General features: G+C 44.1%; 1 protein-coding gene across 1 annotated transcript in view; it reads right to left on the reverse strand.

Annotated features, from left to right (window-relative positions):
* WNT9A (Wnt family member 9A) overlaps positions 1 to 14612 on the reverse strand; it is a 293795-nt gene that overhangs the window by 66467 nt on the left and 212716 nt on the right. Inside the window, exon 2 of the mRNA XM_029588288.1 lies at positions 8083 to 8342. Coding sequence (XP_029444148.1) covers positions 8083 to 8342 — 260 coding nt within the window. The remainder of the gene's footprint in view (positions 1 to 8082; positions 8343 to 14612) is intronic.

Here is a 14612-nt window from a genome sequence, read left to right on the forward strand (position 1 = left end):
TGTTTTTTTTCAAGGTTGAGGAGGATAGTGTCAGATAGTGAAGTTAATAGGGCTTCTGTGTTTTGTGATTTCCTGAATCCAAACTGTAAGGGGGAGAGGATGTTATTCTCCTCCAGGTAATCAGACAGTTGTTTGTTAACAAATCTCTCCATTACTCGTGAGATTAAAGGCAGGTTGGCTATCGGGCGGAAGTTGGCAGGGTCTGTTGTTGGCAAGTTAGGTTTTTTTAGTAGTGGTTTAAGAATGGCTATTTTCAGTTGTTCTGGGACCTTTCCTTGGGTTAAAGAACAATTAATGATGTTTGCTAATGCTTTGGAGATGGTGTTGGGAGTCGATAGTAATAGATTGGAAGGAATGGTGTCCAGAGGGTGAGAAGATGGTTTAAGTTTATTGAGGATGATTTCAATTTCCAGGGATGATGGGGTCTTGAATGATGATAAGCTGCATTTTTTGTTGTGGGTCGGAGTGCTGGTGGGTGTAGGAGTCCGAGGTTGGAAGGAAATTGGCCTAGCGGTGCTATGGTGAGTTGTTGTTGTCAGCTGTTGGGTGGTGATTGGTTTGATGAGATTGGTGATCTTGTTGTCGAAGTAGATTGCTAATTCCAATGCTTTGACGGCTGCTTGATCGTCCGGGATGGTTGGTGGAGAGGGTTTTGTAAGGGATGATACAAATGAGAATAAGGCTTTAGAGTCGAATACGAAGTTATGGATTTTTTTTGCAAAGAAGTATTTTTTTGCCTTGAGAATAGCTAGTCTGTATGTGTTGAGGTGGGATTTGTAGATTAGACTTGTGTTAGTGGATGGAGATTTGCGCCAGATGTTTTCCTTTTTCCTAAGTTCTTGTTTGAGAGTTTTTAGAGTCGGGGTGTTCCACGGGTGTCTATTAGCTTGCGGAGGTTTCAGAGTTTTGGTAGTGGTAGGGCAGGATAGATCTGCGACCTCCTTTGTTATCTTAAGCCAGGAGTTGATCGCTGATGAGGCGTCTGAGAGGTCCAGGCGGTCGAGTTCTTTAGAGAGCACTTTATTAAGACTGTCAATGGTGCAAGGCTTCCTGTAGTGAATAGTAGTTGCTGGGAAGCTAAGACGAGGCTGGTCTTTGATTTGAAGTTCCGCAGAGATGAAGTAATGGTCAGACCAAGGGACTGGGACACAGGTGGGGTTGTTGGTCGAAGTTATGCCATTGTTGAGAAAGATCAGGTCTAGCGTGTGACCCGCTTTGTGTGTGGGATCCTTGATGATCTGGTTGAAGCCAAGGTGATTTAGAGCTGTGAGGAGGATGTCGCAATTGTGGGTTAAACGAGTGCTGTTTACATGTAGGTTGAAGTCACCCATCAATATAGCTGGTTTGTCCTGTTTGGTAGTGAATTCAATTAATGGTGAGGGGTCAGTATCTAAGGTACCTGGAGGTGAGTATACTAGAGCTATTTGTAGATGGTTACATTAAGGTGTATTTATAGATTAAAATAACTGCTTGGTGCACCCTTTCCAATCAACTGTATTTCTCTTTCTATTTAGTGCAGTTAGTATAACTGGGTTCAAAAAAGGTTTGGATAAATTCTTGGAGGAGAAGTCCATTAACGGCTATTAATCAAGTTTACTTAGGGAATAGCCACTTATATTAATTGCATCAGTAGCATGGGATCTTCTTAGTGTTTGGGTAATTGCCAGGTTCTTGTGGCCTGGTTTTGGCCTCTGTTGGAAACAGGATGTTGGTCTTCATGGACCCTTGGTCTGACCCAGCATGGCATTTTCTTATGTTCTTATGTTCTTATGAGGGAATGATGGGAATTGTATGAGCTAGATAAATTAGATGGATGAGCAGACTAATTGGGCCATATGGTCTTTTTCTGCTATCATGCTTCTATGCTCCTGTAACAGACACCCAATTCTGTTACTATTAATGCCTGGGTGAATTCTTGCGCGTCGATTTTAAAAGCTTTGTTTGCGCAAAAATGCCCATGCCTGCATTGCTCGGGCCATGCACAAGCTACGCGGATTTTAAAAAGCTGCACAATTCATGCATATCTACTTGTGCATATGTGATGAATAAGGGGGCAGAAAAGGAGCAGGGCATGGATGGGGCATGGGTGTTCCAGAATGAGGTCAAGACTTATGTGTGTAACTCCGAATTTTAAAAATGAAGCCTGCAGTGCACATATGTTAGACATCCATGTAACTTTACTGCTGCTCCTGATGAGGACATAAGAAAATAAGAAATTGCCATGCTGGGTCAGACCAAAGGTCCATCAAGCCCAGCATTCTGTTTCCAACATAGGCCAATCCAGGCCACAAGAACCTGGCAATTACCCAAACACTAAGAAGATCCCATGCTATTGATTCCAGTAATAGCAGAGGCCATTCTCTCAGTCAACTTGATTAATAGCAGTTGACTTCTCCTCCAAGAAATTATCCAAACCTTTTTTAAACCCAGCTACACTACCTAATCTAACCACATCCTCTGGCAACAAATTCCAGAGCTTAATTGTGCATTGAGTGAAAAAGAATTTTCTCCGTTTAGTCTTAAATGTGTAACTTGCTAACTTCATGGGATGCTCCCTAGTACTTCTATTATCGAAAAGTGTAAATAACAGATTCACATCTACTCATTCAAGACCTCTCATGATTTTAAAGACCTCTATCATATCTCCCCTCAGCAGTCTTTTCTCCAAGCTGACCAGTCTTAACCTCTTTATCTTTTCCTCATAGGGGAGCTGTTCCATCCCCTTTATCATTTTGGACACCCTTCTCTGTACCTTCTCCAGTGCAACTATATCTTTTTTGAGATGCGGTGACCAGAACAGTACACAGTTCTCAAGGTGTGGTCTCACCATAAGAACATAAGAAATTGCCATGTGGGGTCAGACCAAGGGTCCATCAAGCCCAGCATCCTATTACCAACAGAGGCAAAACCAGGCCACAAGAACCTGGCAATTACCCAAACACCAAGAAGATCCCATTCTACTGATGCAATTAATAGCAGTGGCTATTCCCTAAGTAAACCTACAGGCCGATACAGTACAGTGCGCTCCGACGGAGCACACTGTTAACCTGCACTTGGACGTGCGGTTTCCCTTACCCCTTATTCAATAAGGGGCAGAAAACGTGCATCCATCCCGCGACACCTAATAGCGCCCTCAACATGCAAATGCATGTTGATGGCCCTATTAGGTATGCACGCGGGATACAGTAAGTAAAATGTGCAGCCACGCCGCACATTTTACTTTCAGAAATTAGCGCCTACCCAAAGGTAGGCGCTAGTTTCTGCCAGCACCGGGAAAGTGCACAGAAAAGCAGTAAAAACTGCTTTTCTGTGCACCCTCCGACTTAATATCATAGCGATATTAAATTGGAGGTCCCGAAGGGTGTAAAAAGTAAAAAAAAAAAAATTTAAATTGGGCCGGCGGCTGTTGGGCCAAAAACCAGACGCTCAATTTTGCCGGCGTCCGGTTTCCGAGCCCATGGCTGTCAGCGGGCTCGAGAACCGACGCCGGCAAAATTGAGCGGCGGCTGTCAAACCCGCTGACAGCCGCCGCTTCAGGTCAAAAGGAGGCACTAGGGACGCGCTAGTATCCCTAGCGCCTCCTTTTGCCCATTTCTACCACACCACCTAATTTACATACTGAATCGCACGCACCGGCGAGTGGCTGGTGCGCGCGTTGGGAGAGCGGGCGTTCGTCAGCTCTCCCGCATATTTACTGAATCGGCCCGTTGATTAATAGCAGTTAATGGACTTCTCCTCCAAGAACTTATCCAAACCTTTTTTGAACCCAGCTACACTAACTGCACTAACCATGGAGCAATACAGAGGCATGAAGTCAGTGCATTAGTAATTACACACACAAGGGTGTGCCAGGGTCCTCTACAGCATAACTTTACTTCAGCTATGGATGAAGTGTAAATCGTGTGACAAAAGAAATTAGGCTAGTCAGCGGGGTTTTAAGGCTCAGTGTTAATAGGGTAAAAGGGAGGCAAGTTAGCTAGGGAGTTTAGAAAGTCTTCTCCTTTACAGGAGCAAACTGGGAGTGAACTGGGAAAAATTCTCCCCACTTATGTGCAAAAGATGGCATTTGCATGCACATGTGTGCGTCAATATAAAATTGTGTGCACAGAGAGACGATTTTATAACACGCGTACATATATGCGCATATACGCACATATGTTATAAATCAGCGTGTCCATGTACGCAAGCCAGTAAATGCGCGTGGGTCTTAAATTTTGCCAGAAAGTTAGTGAATGGGCGAGGATACCATTCAAATGCAGTCTCCTCACTTTGAGAGGTCTGGAATGGCCATGTCCCTTGACAGGTTTTTTAAGCAGCCCTCTCCAGAATCTAAAGGAAGCAATCGCTTATGAGTTAGGAGTCAGAGAGGAGTTTCTCCTGAGTTGGTTTTTCAGGCCCAGGCAAAAGAGCCAGGCACATCCTGCCTGGGGAGACTGACCAGATTCTAGAAGGTTTTCCTTATCCAGTCCACTCCCTGGCTGGTTAGGATTGTCCCTCTGGGTATATTTTTGAGATTTCTGCAATTAAGTGGTAAGAGCCTTGCTATAGCCTGTACACCACCTGCGCTTAGAGCACAAGAAACCCTGTTCTGATTAAAAAAAACCCTGCCCTTCCAAACCCTCACTGAGGACGGAGGAGGTGGTGCCCCAGAGTAAGGAGGAATCCCGATGTTAGCTTCCTTTGAAGGAAAAATGACTTCGTTTTGAGATCCAGGAGGAAGGTTTTGACTGCCCCTTCCATCCTGTTTGGAGCAGGGACAGCTGCCTGCTTCAGGGGATCCCTCTCCTCAGGGATGTGAAAGAGACTATGAGAAGCTAAGGGGCGGATTTTAAAAGCCCTGCTCACGTAAATCCGCCCGGATTTACGCGAGCAGGGCCTTGCGTGTCGGCGCGCCTATTTTGCATAGGCCGTCGGCGCGCGCAGAGCCCCGGGACGCGCGTAGGTCCCGGGGTTTTTTGAAGGGGGCATGTCGGGGGGGTGGGACCAGATGACGCGGCGTTTCGGGGGCAGGACGTGGCATTTAGGGGGCGGGACCGGGGCGTGGCACCGGCCCGGGGGCATGGTCCAGACCTCCGGACCAGCCCCCGGGTCGGAAGACGGCGTGCCAGCAGTCCGCTGGCGCGCGTAGATTTACGTCTGCTTCTCGCAGGCGTAAATCTAGGGACAAAGGTAAGGGGGGGTTTAGATAGGGCCGGGGGGGTGGGTTAGGTAGGGGAAGGGAGGGGAAGGTGAGGGGAGGGCGAAAGAAAGTTCCCTCCGATTTCGGAGCGGCCTCGGAGGGAACGGAGGCAGGTTGCGCGGCTCGGCGCGCGCAGGCTGCCCAAAATCGGCAGCCTTGCGCGTGCCGATCCAGGATTTTAGAGGATACGCGTGGCTATGCGCTTATCTTATAAAATCCAGCGTACTTTTGTTTGCGCCTGCTGCGCAAACAAAAGTACATGATCGCGCTTTTTTAAAAAATCTACACCTTAGAGTTTCAAGAGAGCAGCTAACCATGAATAAAAGAAACCAGCAATCACTGGGCAGACCCATCCAACATCTTCTCCCCTGGGGAGAGAGAGAACCGGACTCTGTGCCTTTTTTGCCATTTCTGGAGGGGTTTTCCTGCCCAAACGAGCATCCCCTGTCCATGTTTTAACTTCACTTTTCCATGCCCTGGAGGGTGGATGTTCCTTGCCCTAGTACAAGATACCCCTGCACAGAGAAGAAAGACTGTAAGCCAAATTAATTCTGTAGTGCGGAAAATGAATTTGTTGTGCCATATTCCATCGGTGTGTAAACAGTAAAGCCTTTGTTTCGGGACACTAAACAAGTGACTGTGTGGTGTTAATTTTGGCACTTATAACACACACTTAGGGGGCGATGCAATAAACTCGCATAGAAAGCTGGCGCTGAACAGTCAGAGCCCGCTCTCTTAACGCACACCAGCCGCCCCCAAATTGGGCGCCATACAATATTTAAATGAGGGGGTCGCGCATCCTTGCTAACGTGAACCCAATCGGTTTTCATGACTGCGGCGTCGGTTTTCGTGATGGGTCCGACTGTCAATTTTTTTGTTTGTTTGTTTGTTTTATTTCTTTTATTTTTTATCTTTTGTTTTGATGCGCACAGCTAGTAACGCCTGCTCCTGGCAGGCATTAATAGACGGCAGTTAAATGTGCGTCCGAGACGCACATTTTTTTTTTTTTTTGCATCGAGAGTAAATGCCTAATAGCCTCATTCGCATGCATTTGCATGTGATGAGCGCTATTGGATTCACTCTGCATTGGACGTGCGTTGAATATGCGCTAGTCCCCTTATTGCATTAGGGGATTGATTAGCGCCTATTCTACCCGCGTCTGACTGCAAGTTAACAGTGTGCTCGGCTCAGTGCACCTTATTGCATCGGCCCCTTAGGATACGTATCCCCTCTCCCAGGGATAATGGAAGAAAAGTCAGCGTTAGCACTTCCACTTGGAGCCCTGAAAATTAACTCTTCCTCTCCCTCCCCCCCCCCCCCCCCCCCCCCCCCCCCCCCCCCCCCCTGACCCCACAAAAATAATCCACCCTCTGGGGAAAAAGTCTGCAGAGACAGCTAGCCAGGGTTCCAGCCCCAAAGAGATAGTAAATAAGTTTATGGCCCCATCGGAGTGTAGCCTGCCTCCCTGGATGGGGTTACCTTTCTAATCGTGTTCTCTGGTATTTAATTTATTTATTTAGAGTTTTTATATACCGGCAATCATGAAAACATATCTTGCTGGTTTAATGTTGTCATTGTCATTGTCATTGTCATTGTCATTATCATTGTCATTGTCATTGTCATTGTCATGATATAATTTAATGTTATCATTGTCATGATTTATTTATTTATTTAAATAATTTATATACCGGGGTTCCTGTATAGTATACATATCACCCCGGTTTACAAGGAACCAAAACTATCGCTAAGGAACCGTAACTATCGCTTCATTTAGCGGTTTACATTGAACATTTAGCGGTTTACATTGTAGGACCTTTTGTTTTACTGAAATTCCTATAGGCAGAGAGTTAGGGGCAAGCCGCCTGGTTTTCAGCTCCCCCTTGGGGGTTGCTGCCATGGTAACAGCACTCTCTGTAATAAATAGCAGAGCCTTCTGCAGTCAGGATGGATTTTTAGTTTCATTGTGGAGAAGGCACGAGCATTTTGTTTAAGCTCCTATTTCTTTCTCCCTAGACATTTTAAACCATCAGGGACGGCTGGTTTTTATTTTTTTATTTTTTAACTTACACCTCCTCCATAGCAGAAGTAAAGGTACGTGGGACTGGACCTGGATGAGTAAGTATTTGCACACACATCTCTTGGTCCTGCCTCAGAACGCCCATGCCCCATCCAAACCATTCCCAAACCACGCCCCTTTTTGAATCACAATGAGATATTCGCCCATCGGGAGTTGCGCGCGCATGTAGGTGGTTTTTAAAATCTGCTGGGCGCATGCCTGTCCTACTAGTTGGAAAGTTAATTACCCCTCAAGAGGTGTAGATAACTTCCCCACAGGAGTATCACCAAGCTAAACCATCTGATAGTAGTCTTCAGGCACCTTCTTAAAGGGCCATACGACCCAGTAAAAGCCATGGCCAACTTCCTACTTCTCCCAATCTCCCCAGTACCCCTACCTAGGCCATAATTAAAAATAAGTCCCATAAAAGCCCTGCTGTTTATGCTCCATTGAAACAAAACATTGCCCACATCTGAAAACTCGCCCCATCTCAACTCCAGGCTTATCATAAAAGCCCTGGAGGTTTAGTGGGGGGCAAGAGTGATCCCTACTCGCTTCTGCCCTGCCAGCAACAATTTTTAAAATGGCACTGGCTGACCCTAGGGGCTCCTTTCCCCTTCCCATGGATTTACTAAACTGCGATACTCAGGTTCCACAGTTTAGTAAATCCAATCTTTTTTTTTTACCTGTGATAAAATGGCGTTTCCAGCAGAATGTTATAGAGTATCATGGGCATTCTGGACAGCAATTTGTAGTTAACAATTATTTGCAAAGCATTTCTCAGATGTAGTCAGCATAAATAATATAAACACAGGATGCCTTCTCCCCAACCATCAGACCAACTTACCTCTCTTAAGCAGACTGGCTCTGTAACGTCCTTCAAGGGTGCAGTTCCACCGTTCAAAGCGGAACTGGTACTGACACTCTTCAGCACTCATGCTGATGGCCTCCATGAGAGTCTCAGCAACACCCGGGTCTCGCCTGCACATCCTGCGTTGCTTTCGCTCCAGCTTCAGCCGGTCGCAAGCTTTGTAATGAGCTTTAACTGCAGCTTCCTCCATTTCTGAAGTCAGAGGGAGGATGGTCAAAGGTTCATTCCCTGTCAGCCTGAAATAAAAGAAAGCAAAAGAAGAAAAGTTAGTGTTCAGAGTGCAGCGTAGACATTGGTCAAAGGTTCATTCCCGTGAATTATTTTCATCAAATCATTAAAAAATGTAAAGAAATATTGTTTCCGACATTTTTCATAGTGCAGATTTGTACTGATGCAGTGTAACTTCATGAGCTGAGCCCAAAGCCTTGAAACCAAAAGGTCCAGTTTTGAGGAAATCATTGATACGTCAATATACTGTGCAGAGTTCATCAAAGTCTGTTTTACATGTAAAAAATGGCAAGTTGAATTTCCATGTATTTTCTTTATTTAAAATTTAATTTTGTGTGTGTGTGTTCAAAGGTTTGCGTGTCATCTTTCTGCATCCCTTCAAAAGGATGCTATTTTGGATAAGAACATAAGAAATACCATACTGGGTCAGACCAAGGGTCCATCAAGCCCAGTATCCTGTTTCTAACAGTAGCCAATCCAAGTCACAAGTACCCAAGCATTAAATTGCTCACAAGTTACTATTGCAGCCCACCATAATACATGAACTGCCCCTGGCTCATCTACCTGTCCAATTCTTGACGAGGGCTATCTGCTGGTGGCAGGCTGGAGAGAGGTCTTAAATTAAGAGGTGGGGCCTCCCAACTGTTAGTAGGCAAATGGGATAGATGGGTTGCAAAGGGGGGTGTTGGCTGCATATCTCAAGTTAGGGGGCAGATTTCCCAAGCTAATTGCCATGAGGTGCTACTAGTAGAACAGGTAGCCCTGCCCATACTGGGAGGTTACAATTTCAGATAGGGTGAGGATGTCCCCTTGAGTGTAGTGTCAGGGCAGAGAAGCTGTAGTAGTGGAACAGTCATGCCATCACTAACCTACCTGGTTGGCAAATGGAAAGGCAGTGGTTGACTTCAACAGTGGCCATATACTGTGGGAGAACCAGCCAGAGGCCCAGCTGGTCCCATGGTGGACTGGAATAAGATGGTTTATTTGATTTTCTGACTTGGATAAACACAGGGTTTTAATGGTTTGCAAATGAGGTTGAGGCCTTGCATTTGTTCTTCCACAACTGTGATTGTGTCAGTTTGTTGTTGTGTTGGGTGAATGATGTCAAGAAGACGGGATGAGGGCAGGTGAGGAATGGGGAGAAGTCATGGCTGTCTATGTTAATTTTGAGTTTCCAAGATTGCAAAAAAAAAAAAAAAAAAAAAGCCCCTAAAAAACAATTTGCTGCTTGGATAATCTTCACACTTATAATCAGTAGAGACACATTTTGACTAACTAGCACCAGAAAAACGGATATCCAGGGGGAATTCTGAAATACTCTATATAGTAAAGACACACTTGCACTCAACCCCCAGTGACGACCTTTGCAAGCATTATGCAAAATAAAATAAACTACAATTCCTGATTACTGCACAGGCTGCAGTTCCAAATAAAATAGGAAAAAACAGTGAATGATTATAGGTAGGACTGCCAAGACATTTTAAGGAACTGAATTAGTCCAATGAAAATTTTACAAAAACAAACACATACATCCAGGAGTAGAAGGTCCTTGATTTCTATGACATGCAACAACAAAAGTCAGCATACTGTTCCCAGTGTTGAGTAACAGGTTGCTGGATCTGCACCAGTCTGGCATTTGCTTTTGGGACTAAGAAGTAGAAACATCTGCTGGAGCCCTGAATGTTTTGCTGACTGTAGGTTCAGTGCCCAAGTGCCTACTCTGGCTCTGCCCTCTTCCTGGGACCACGGCAGTCAATGAGAATAGATGTAGAGGCGGGCAGCTGCTCCACAACGCCAGCCAAAAAAAAGGTACATTTCTGCAGCTCCTTTCTCGGATACTGCCAAAGATATTTCAGATATTTAGGTATTCAGAATGAGAATATGGAAATTATTCTCAATGCGCATAGATTAGAAACCTATAGATTGCATTTACAAAAAGGTGACGTACTATTCGCAAACAAAAAAAGCAGGTTAGCTGCAATAAGGACAGATAACATCAGAATCTTGTACACAAACTTTAACAAACAGGCACTGAGCACTGTTCAGTATTCCCAAAGAACATTTTACATTCACACTGTATTAATTAAAAAATGATACGATTGTTAGCCTTGATTTCTATAGAGAAACTTGCCATGTAAGACCACTGTGCCTATGTATCTGGGTCTGCCCTACCTTGTAAGTGTGACTGTCTCCCTCCTCCCCCCAAACATCTTTTGAACTATACATTCAATTTCATTCACATTTCTACTACAATTGGTAGAGTGCTCAGTGACCCCTAGCACACCCTTTCATGTTAACCTTATGTCCACCACCACTTAGAATTGCTGTTTGTTTGTTTTTTCATTTTAGCTTCCTACAGGCCAGTTCAGTTATAATCCCTGGGAGATCAGAGCACATTGTAATGTCTTTGGGTTGCCTTGTGCCTTTTGGTCCCTCAGCACATAGTTTGAAATAAAGCAAAATGGCAAGCAAATAAAGGGCCTCATTTTCCAAGGAGTTACCGTGCGTGATAAATTTGCAAATCACGCTAATGTGATTTGTAATGTGGTATTCAGGGGGCGGAGCATATGTAAAGTGAGAAACAGTTATCGTGTGCGGCGAAACAGCTGCAGTGTTAGCGTGGCTAATAGCTACAACCCTTTCATTTGTGTTACATGCTGTGCTAGCGGGCAGTAAAGGGGTATTGCAGTGCATGACATTTCCTGACAGCCTATTGAGAGAGAAAGAGAGAGAGAGAACCTTCCTATAATGCTTATGCCCTAGACAGGTATTTGTATCCCTATGGGAGGGCCACCTAGTAACTCGAGGTGGGGATTAGGTATGAGCATAGGGGGTTGTGGGCCACTTTCACATTCCACGTGAGACGTACGAACAGAACAGTGGTCTCTTGTGAAGATTTGAAGGCCTTCGGAGTGAGGAAGCTCACTCCAAGATGAGATTTGGACAACGTTCTCTCCACCTAGCTTGATGGACACTCTACCTGGGCAACAACAAGCTAGGTGGAGAGAACGTTGCCCAAATCTCTTCTTGGAGTGAGTTTCCTCACTCCGACGGCCAGCAAATCTTCACTAGAGACCACTGTTCTTTCCGTAGGTCTCATGTTGAATGTGAAAGTGGCCCACAACCCCCTACGCTCATACCTAATCCCCACCTCGAGTTACTAGGTGGCCCTCCCATAGGGATACAAATACCTGTCTAGGGCATAGCCATTATAGGAAGGTGCTTTCTCTCTCTCTCTCTCTCTCTCTCTCTCTCCTGAAACAGGCTGTCTGGGAATATCGTGGACCACGATACTCAACATCACATGCAGCAATGTTTCCCCACTGCACAAAAAATGCCTTATTTGCATAGGACACACCCCCTCATGCATTACCACTGCAATATTAGAAAATGAGGCCCAAAGTATCTCTAAAGAAAAAAAAAGAAGCACACATTGTGATGTCACTGAGAATGTTTAAAGCTGCCCTGCCATTGGCGGGTAATCAGAACCATATGCAAATTTATATATCAAATAAGGAAACTAGGCATCTTGAAATGCTAACACATTTCCTTGTACATTCATTTTGAAAGCCTTGAACCAGCTTCACTGCCATTCTTCTGCAGTTCTGAGAGCAGCCCTATCGAAAAGTGCGGTAAATATAAATTCATGGCCACCATTTGTGCTTGATTCACAAATGACATCACACAGACTGCAATGGACCAATCAAACTCCATTACAGGTGAGATAAGGTGAATACAGATGTATGCAGAACATCAGGGGACTTGTAAGAGAGCAGTTAAAAAAATATTTAAAAATAATGATTCGTGCCAAAATGTTATGGTGTGAGTTAGTTTCTCCCTGTGCTTTGGATATATTCTTGCACAGCAAAAAGAGGTACTGTATAATTTTTTTTTCCAATTCAGCCTTGGTATGCAGAGTGGATCCATTTTGCTGTCACAAGGTCCGAAAAAAGACAAATTACTGTCTTTATATATATGAAATATGTATAAATATGTCACTCAATTGCCCAAATGAAAATAAGGGAAACTAGCAAACACTGCCTGGCATTGCTCAGGTTGTGGGTGATCCATATCAGCTATAAATATTAAAACTGAACAAAACTGAAAATATTAAATATTGTTTTATTTTTTTAAGTAATTAACAAAAAGCACGTAGACACAACGGCAAATTTTAAATGGCCTGCGTGCACCAAAACCGGGATCTCTGCGCACAAGTTGGGCCGGCATGCGCCGAATGGATTTTATCAGCCGCCCATGGATGTGCCTATCTCCTGATGTGCGCACAAGTGAAAAGATTCTACAAAGGGGCGGGGCTTGGGCCTGGTCAAGAAATATGCACATAAATACTTACGCGTCCTTGCGTGTGTGTGCCAGGGTCCCCTGCTGTGTAAATTCACGACGCCTATGAATGCCATGTAAGTATCAAAAAAATGTAGGCTAGTCAGCAGGGTTTTAAGGGTCAGGGCTAACAGAGGGAAAGGGGGGCTATTAAATTAGGGGCGGGGGGTGAGAAGTCCTATCCCTAAACTGGGAAACCTGGAATGAACTGGGAAAATGGCGATTGGTGTGCGTCTCTTATAAAATTCCCTCACTTGCGTTGTAGAAGCGACATTTGCACATACATGCGTGCATCCATTTAAATTTGTACTCATGCACACAAGTGCACCCGCGCGCCTGCTTAAAAGTTATCACCCCTTGGACCCTCTCTATAAATCACGTTGACAATACATTAGATGCCTCTTGTTGTCCAACTGTAGAGAGCGCTAAATAGTGAGTGTTACAGAAAAAGATTCAAAAGCCCATGCCCAGACTTTGCACCTTGGAGCTCTTTCTGTCATTGTGCCTTCCTGCCAAACCTCAGACCTTACACCTTGAGGTGTTCTTAGGAGGCTGCTTTGCACCTCTCATGTTGCTTTGGTGTCTTGGTGCCACTCTTTGCGCTGCTTTGTCCCTCTATTGGTGCCTTTGTTATTTTTTTCTGCCACCTTGTCGGCTTCACTCCTCCTTCTTGATGCCTTAGGATGCTGATTTATATATATTTAGCTATTTTTAAAAGTCTTATATTTCACAACTTCCACGATATAGCCAGTACAGCAAACTGGCACACAAAGTGATGCCACTTTGGGTACCCGTTTGCCTCTTGTGCTGCCATCAAGTGTTTATGCCACTATTTTGGAGCCTTGCGGTGATCTTCCCACCCACACTAGCTTTCTTCTTTGCTCCTATGATGATGCCCTGGAGAACTCCTGCCAATGCTAGTACCCCTTTGCCCCTTTATGGAGCTTTGGGATATTTCTGCCACTTTTGGTGCCATTTTGCCACAGTCTAAGTACCTTGGAGTTCTTTTTCCCTTCTGGTGATTTCTTCTCACAAGTTCCATAAGAACTGATGAGAAAACCCCATTTCTGGAACCTAAAATAGGCTGTAATGCTTCCCCCTTTGACTCTAATGACATATGAAAAAAGAAATCAAACGAACAAACAAATATGTTTTCATGTTGGAAAACGAAACAAATCGGTGTCCTCATGAAATGAATGGATGAAATGAAATCAATTTTTTCTTCTGCATATCCCTAGTAGTAATAGTGAGCATAATGAACAAGTAACTTATAAGAAAAGGTATGGAAAAGTATTCTCCAGAAAAGCTTTAAATAGCCTTGTTCTAAAATATGCAATGTTTTGCTATCTATGAAACATCATTAAGTATTATTAGATACAAAAATTAGGGATCCAGTTTAACTCATCTGGGATATAATTAGCTAAGAAACAAAATCGAAGCCAGAAAAAGTGAAAGCAGTCAATCCTACTCAGCTTTTGACAGAAGAAATCTTCTGTATGTGGGACACACAAGCAGACCATAAAGCTTTGACTTGAATCAAAAAATTGTTTATACTGATTTGTTAATTAATATACTTTTTCAGAAAATAAAATAATTTTCCAACTTTTAGTGGGTTTTGGTTTCATTTTCTTCTCTGCTTTTCTGTTCTTTTTGTTGATCTTCTGTTCTATTTTTTTTTTTGTGTGTGTTCTCTATTATCCTTTGTTTACCTTCCTTTGTATTTTCCATTCTGTTTGGCTTTTTTTAAATTTGTCTTTCCTTCAATTAATTCTTCATTCCTTTCCCTTTCCATTCTCCTGCCTCACCCCATCCTCCATTCTCTCTCTCTCTCTCTCCACCATATGTTCCTGATCCCTTCCCTGCCCCACATATGCTTTTCTCTCATATTTCTTATTTGGTATATTTCTTTCGGGTTTCCTTTCCTCTTGCTGGATCTCTTC

Source organism: Rhinatrema bivittatum, chromosome 2 (assembly GCF_901001135.1).
Source record: "Rhinatrema bivittatum chromosome 2, aRhiBiv1.1, whole genome shotgun sequence".
NCBI lineage: Eukaryota > Metazoa > Chordata > Amphibia > Gymnophiona > Rhinatrematidae > Rhinatrema > Rhinatrema bivittatum.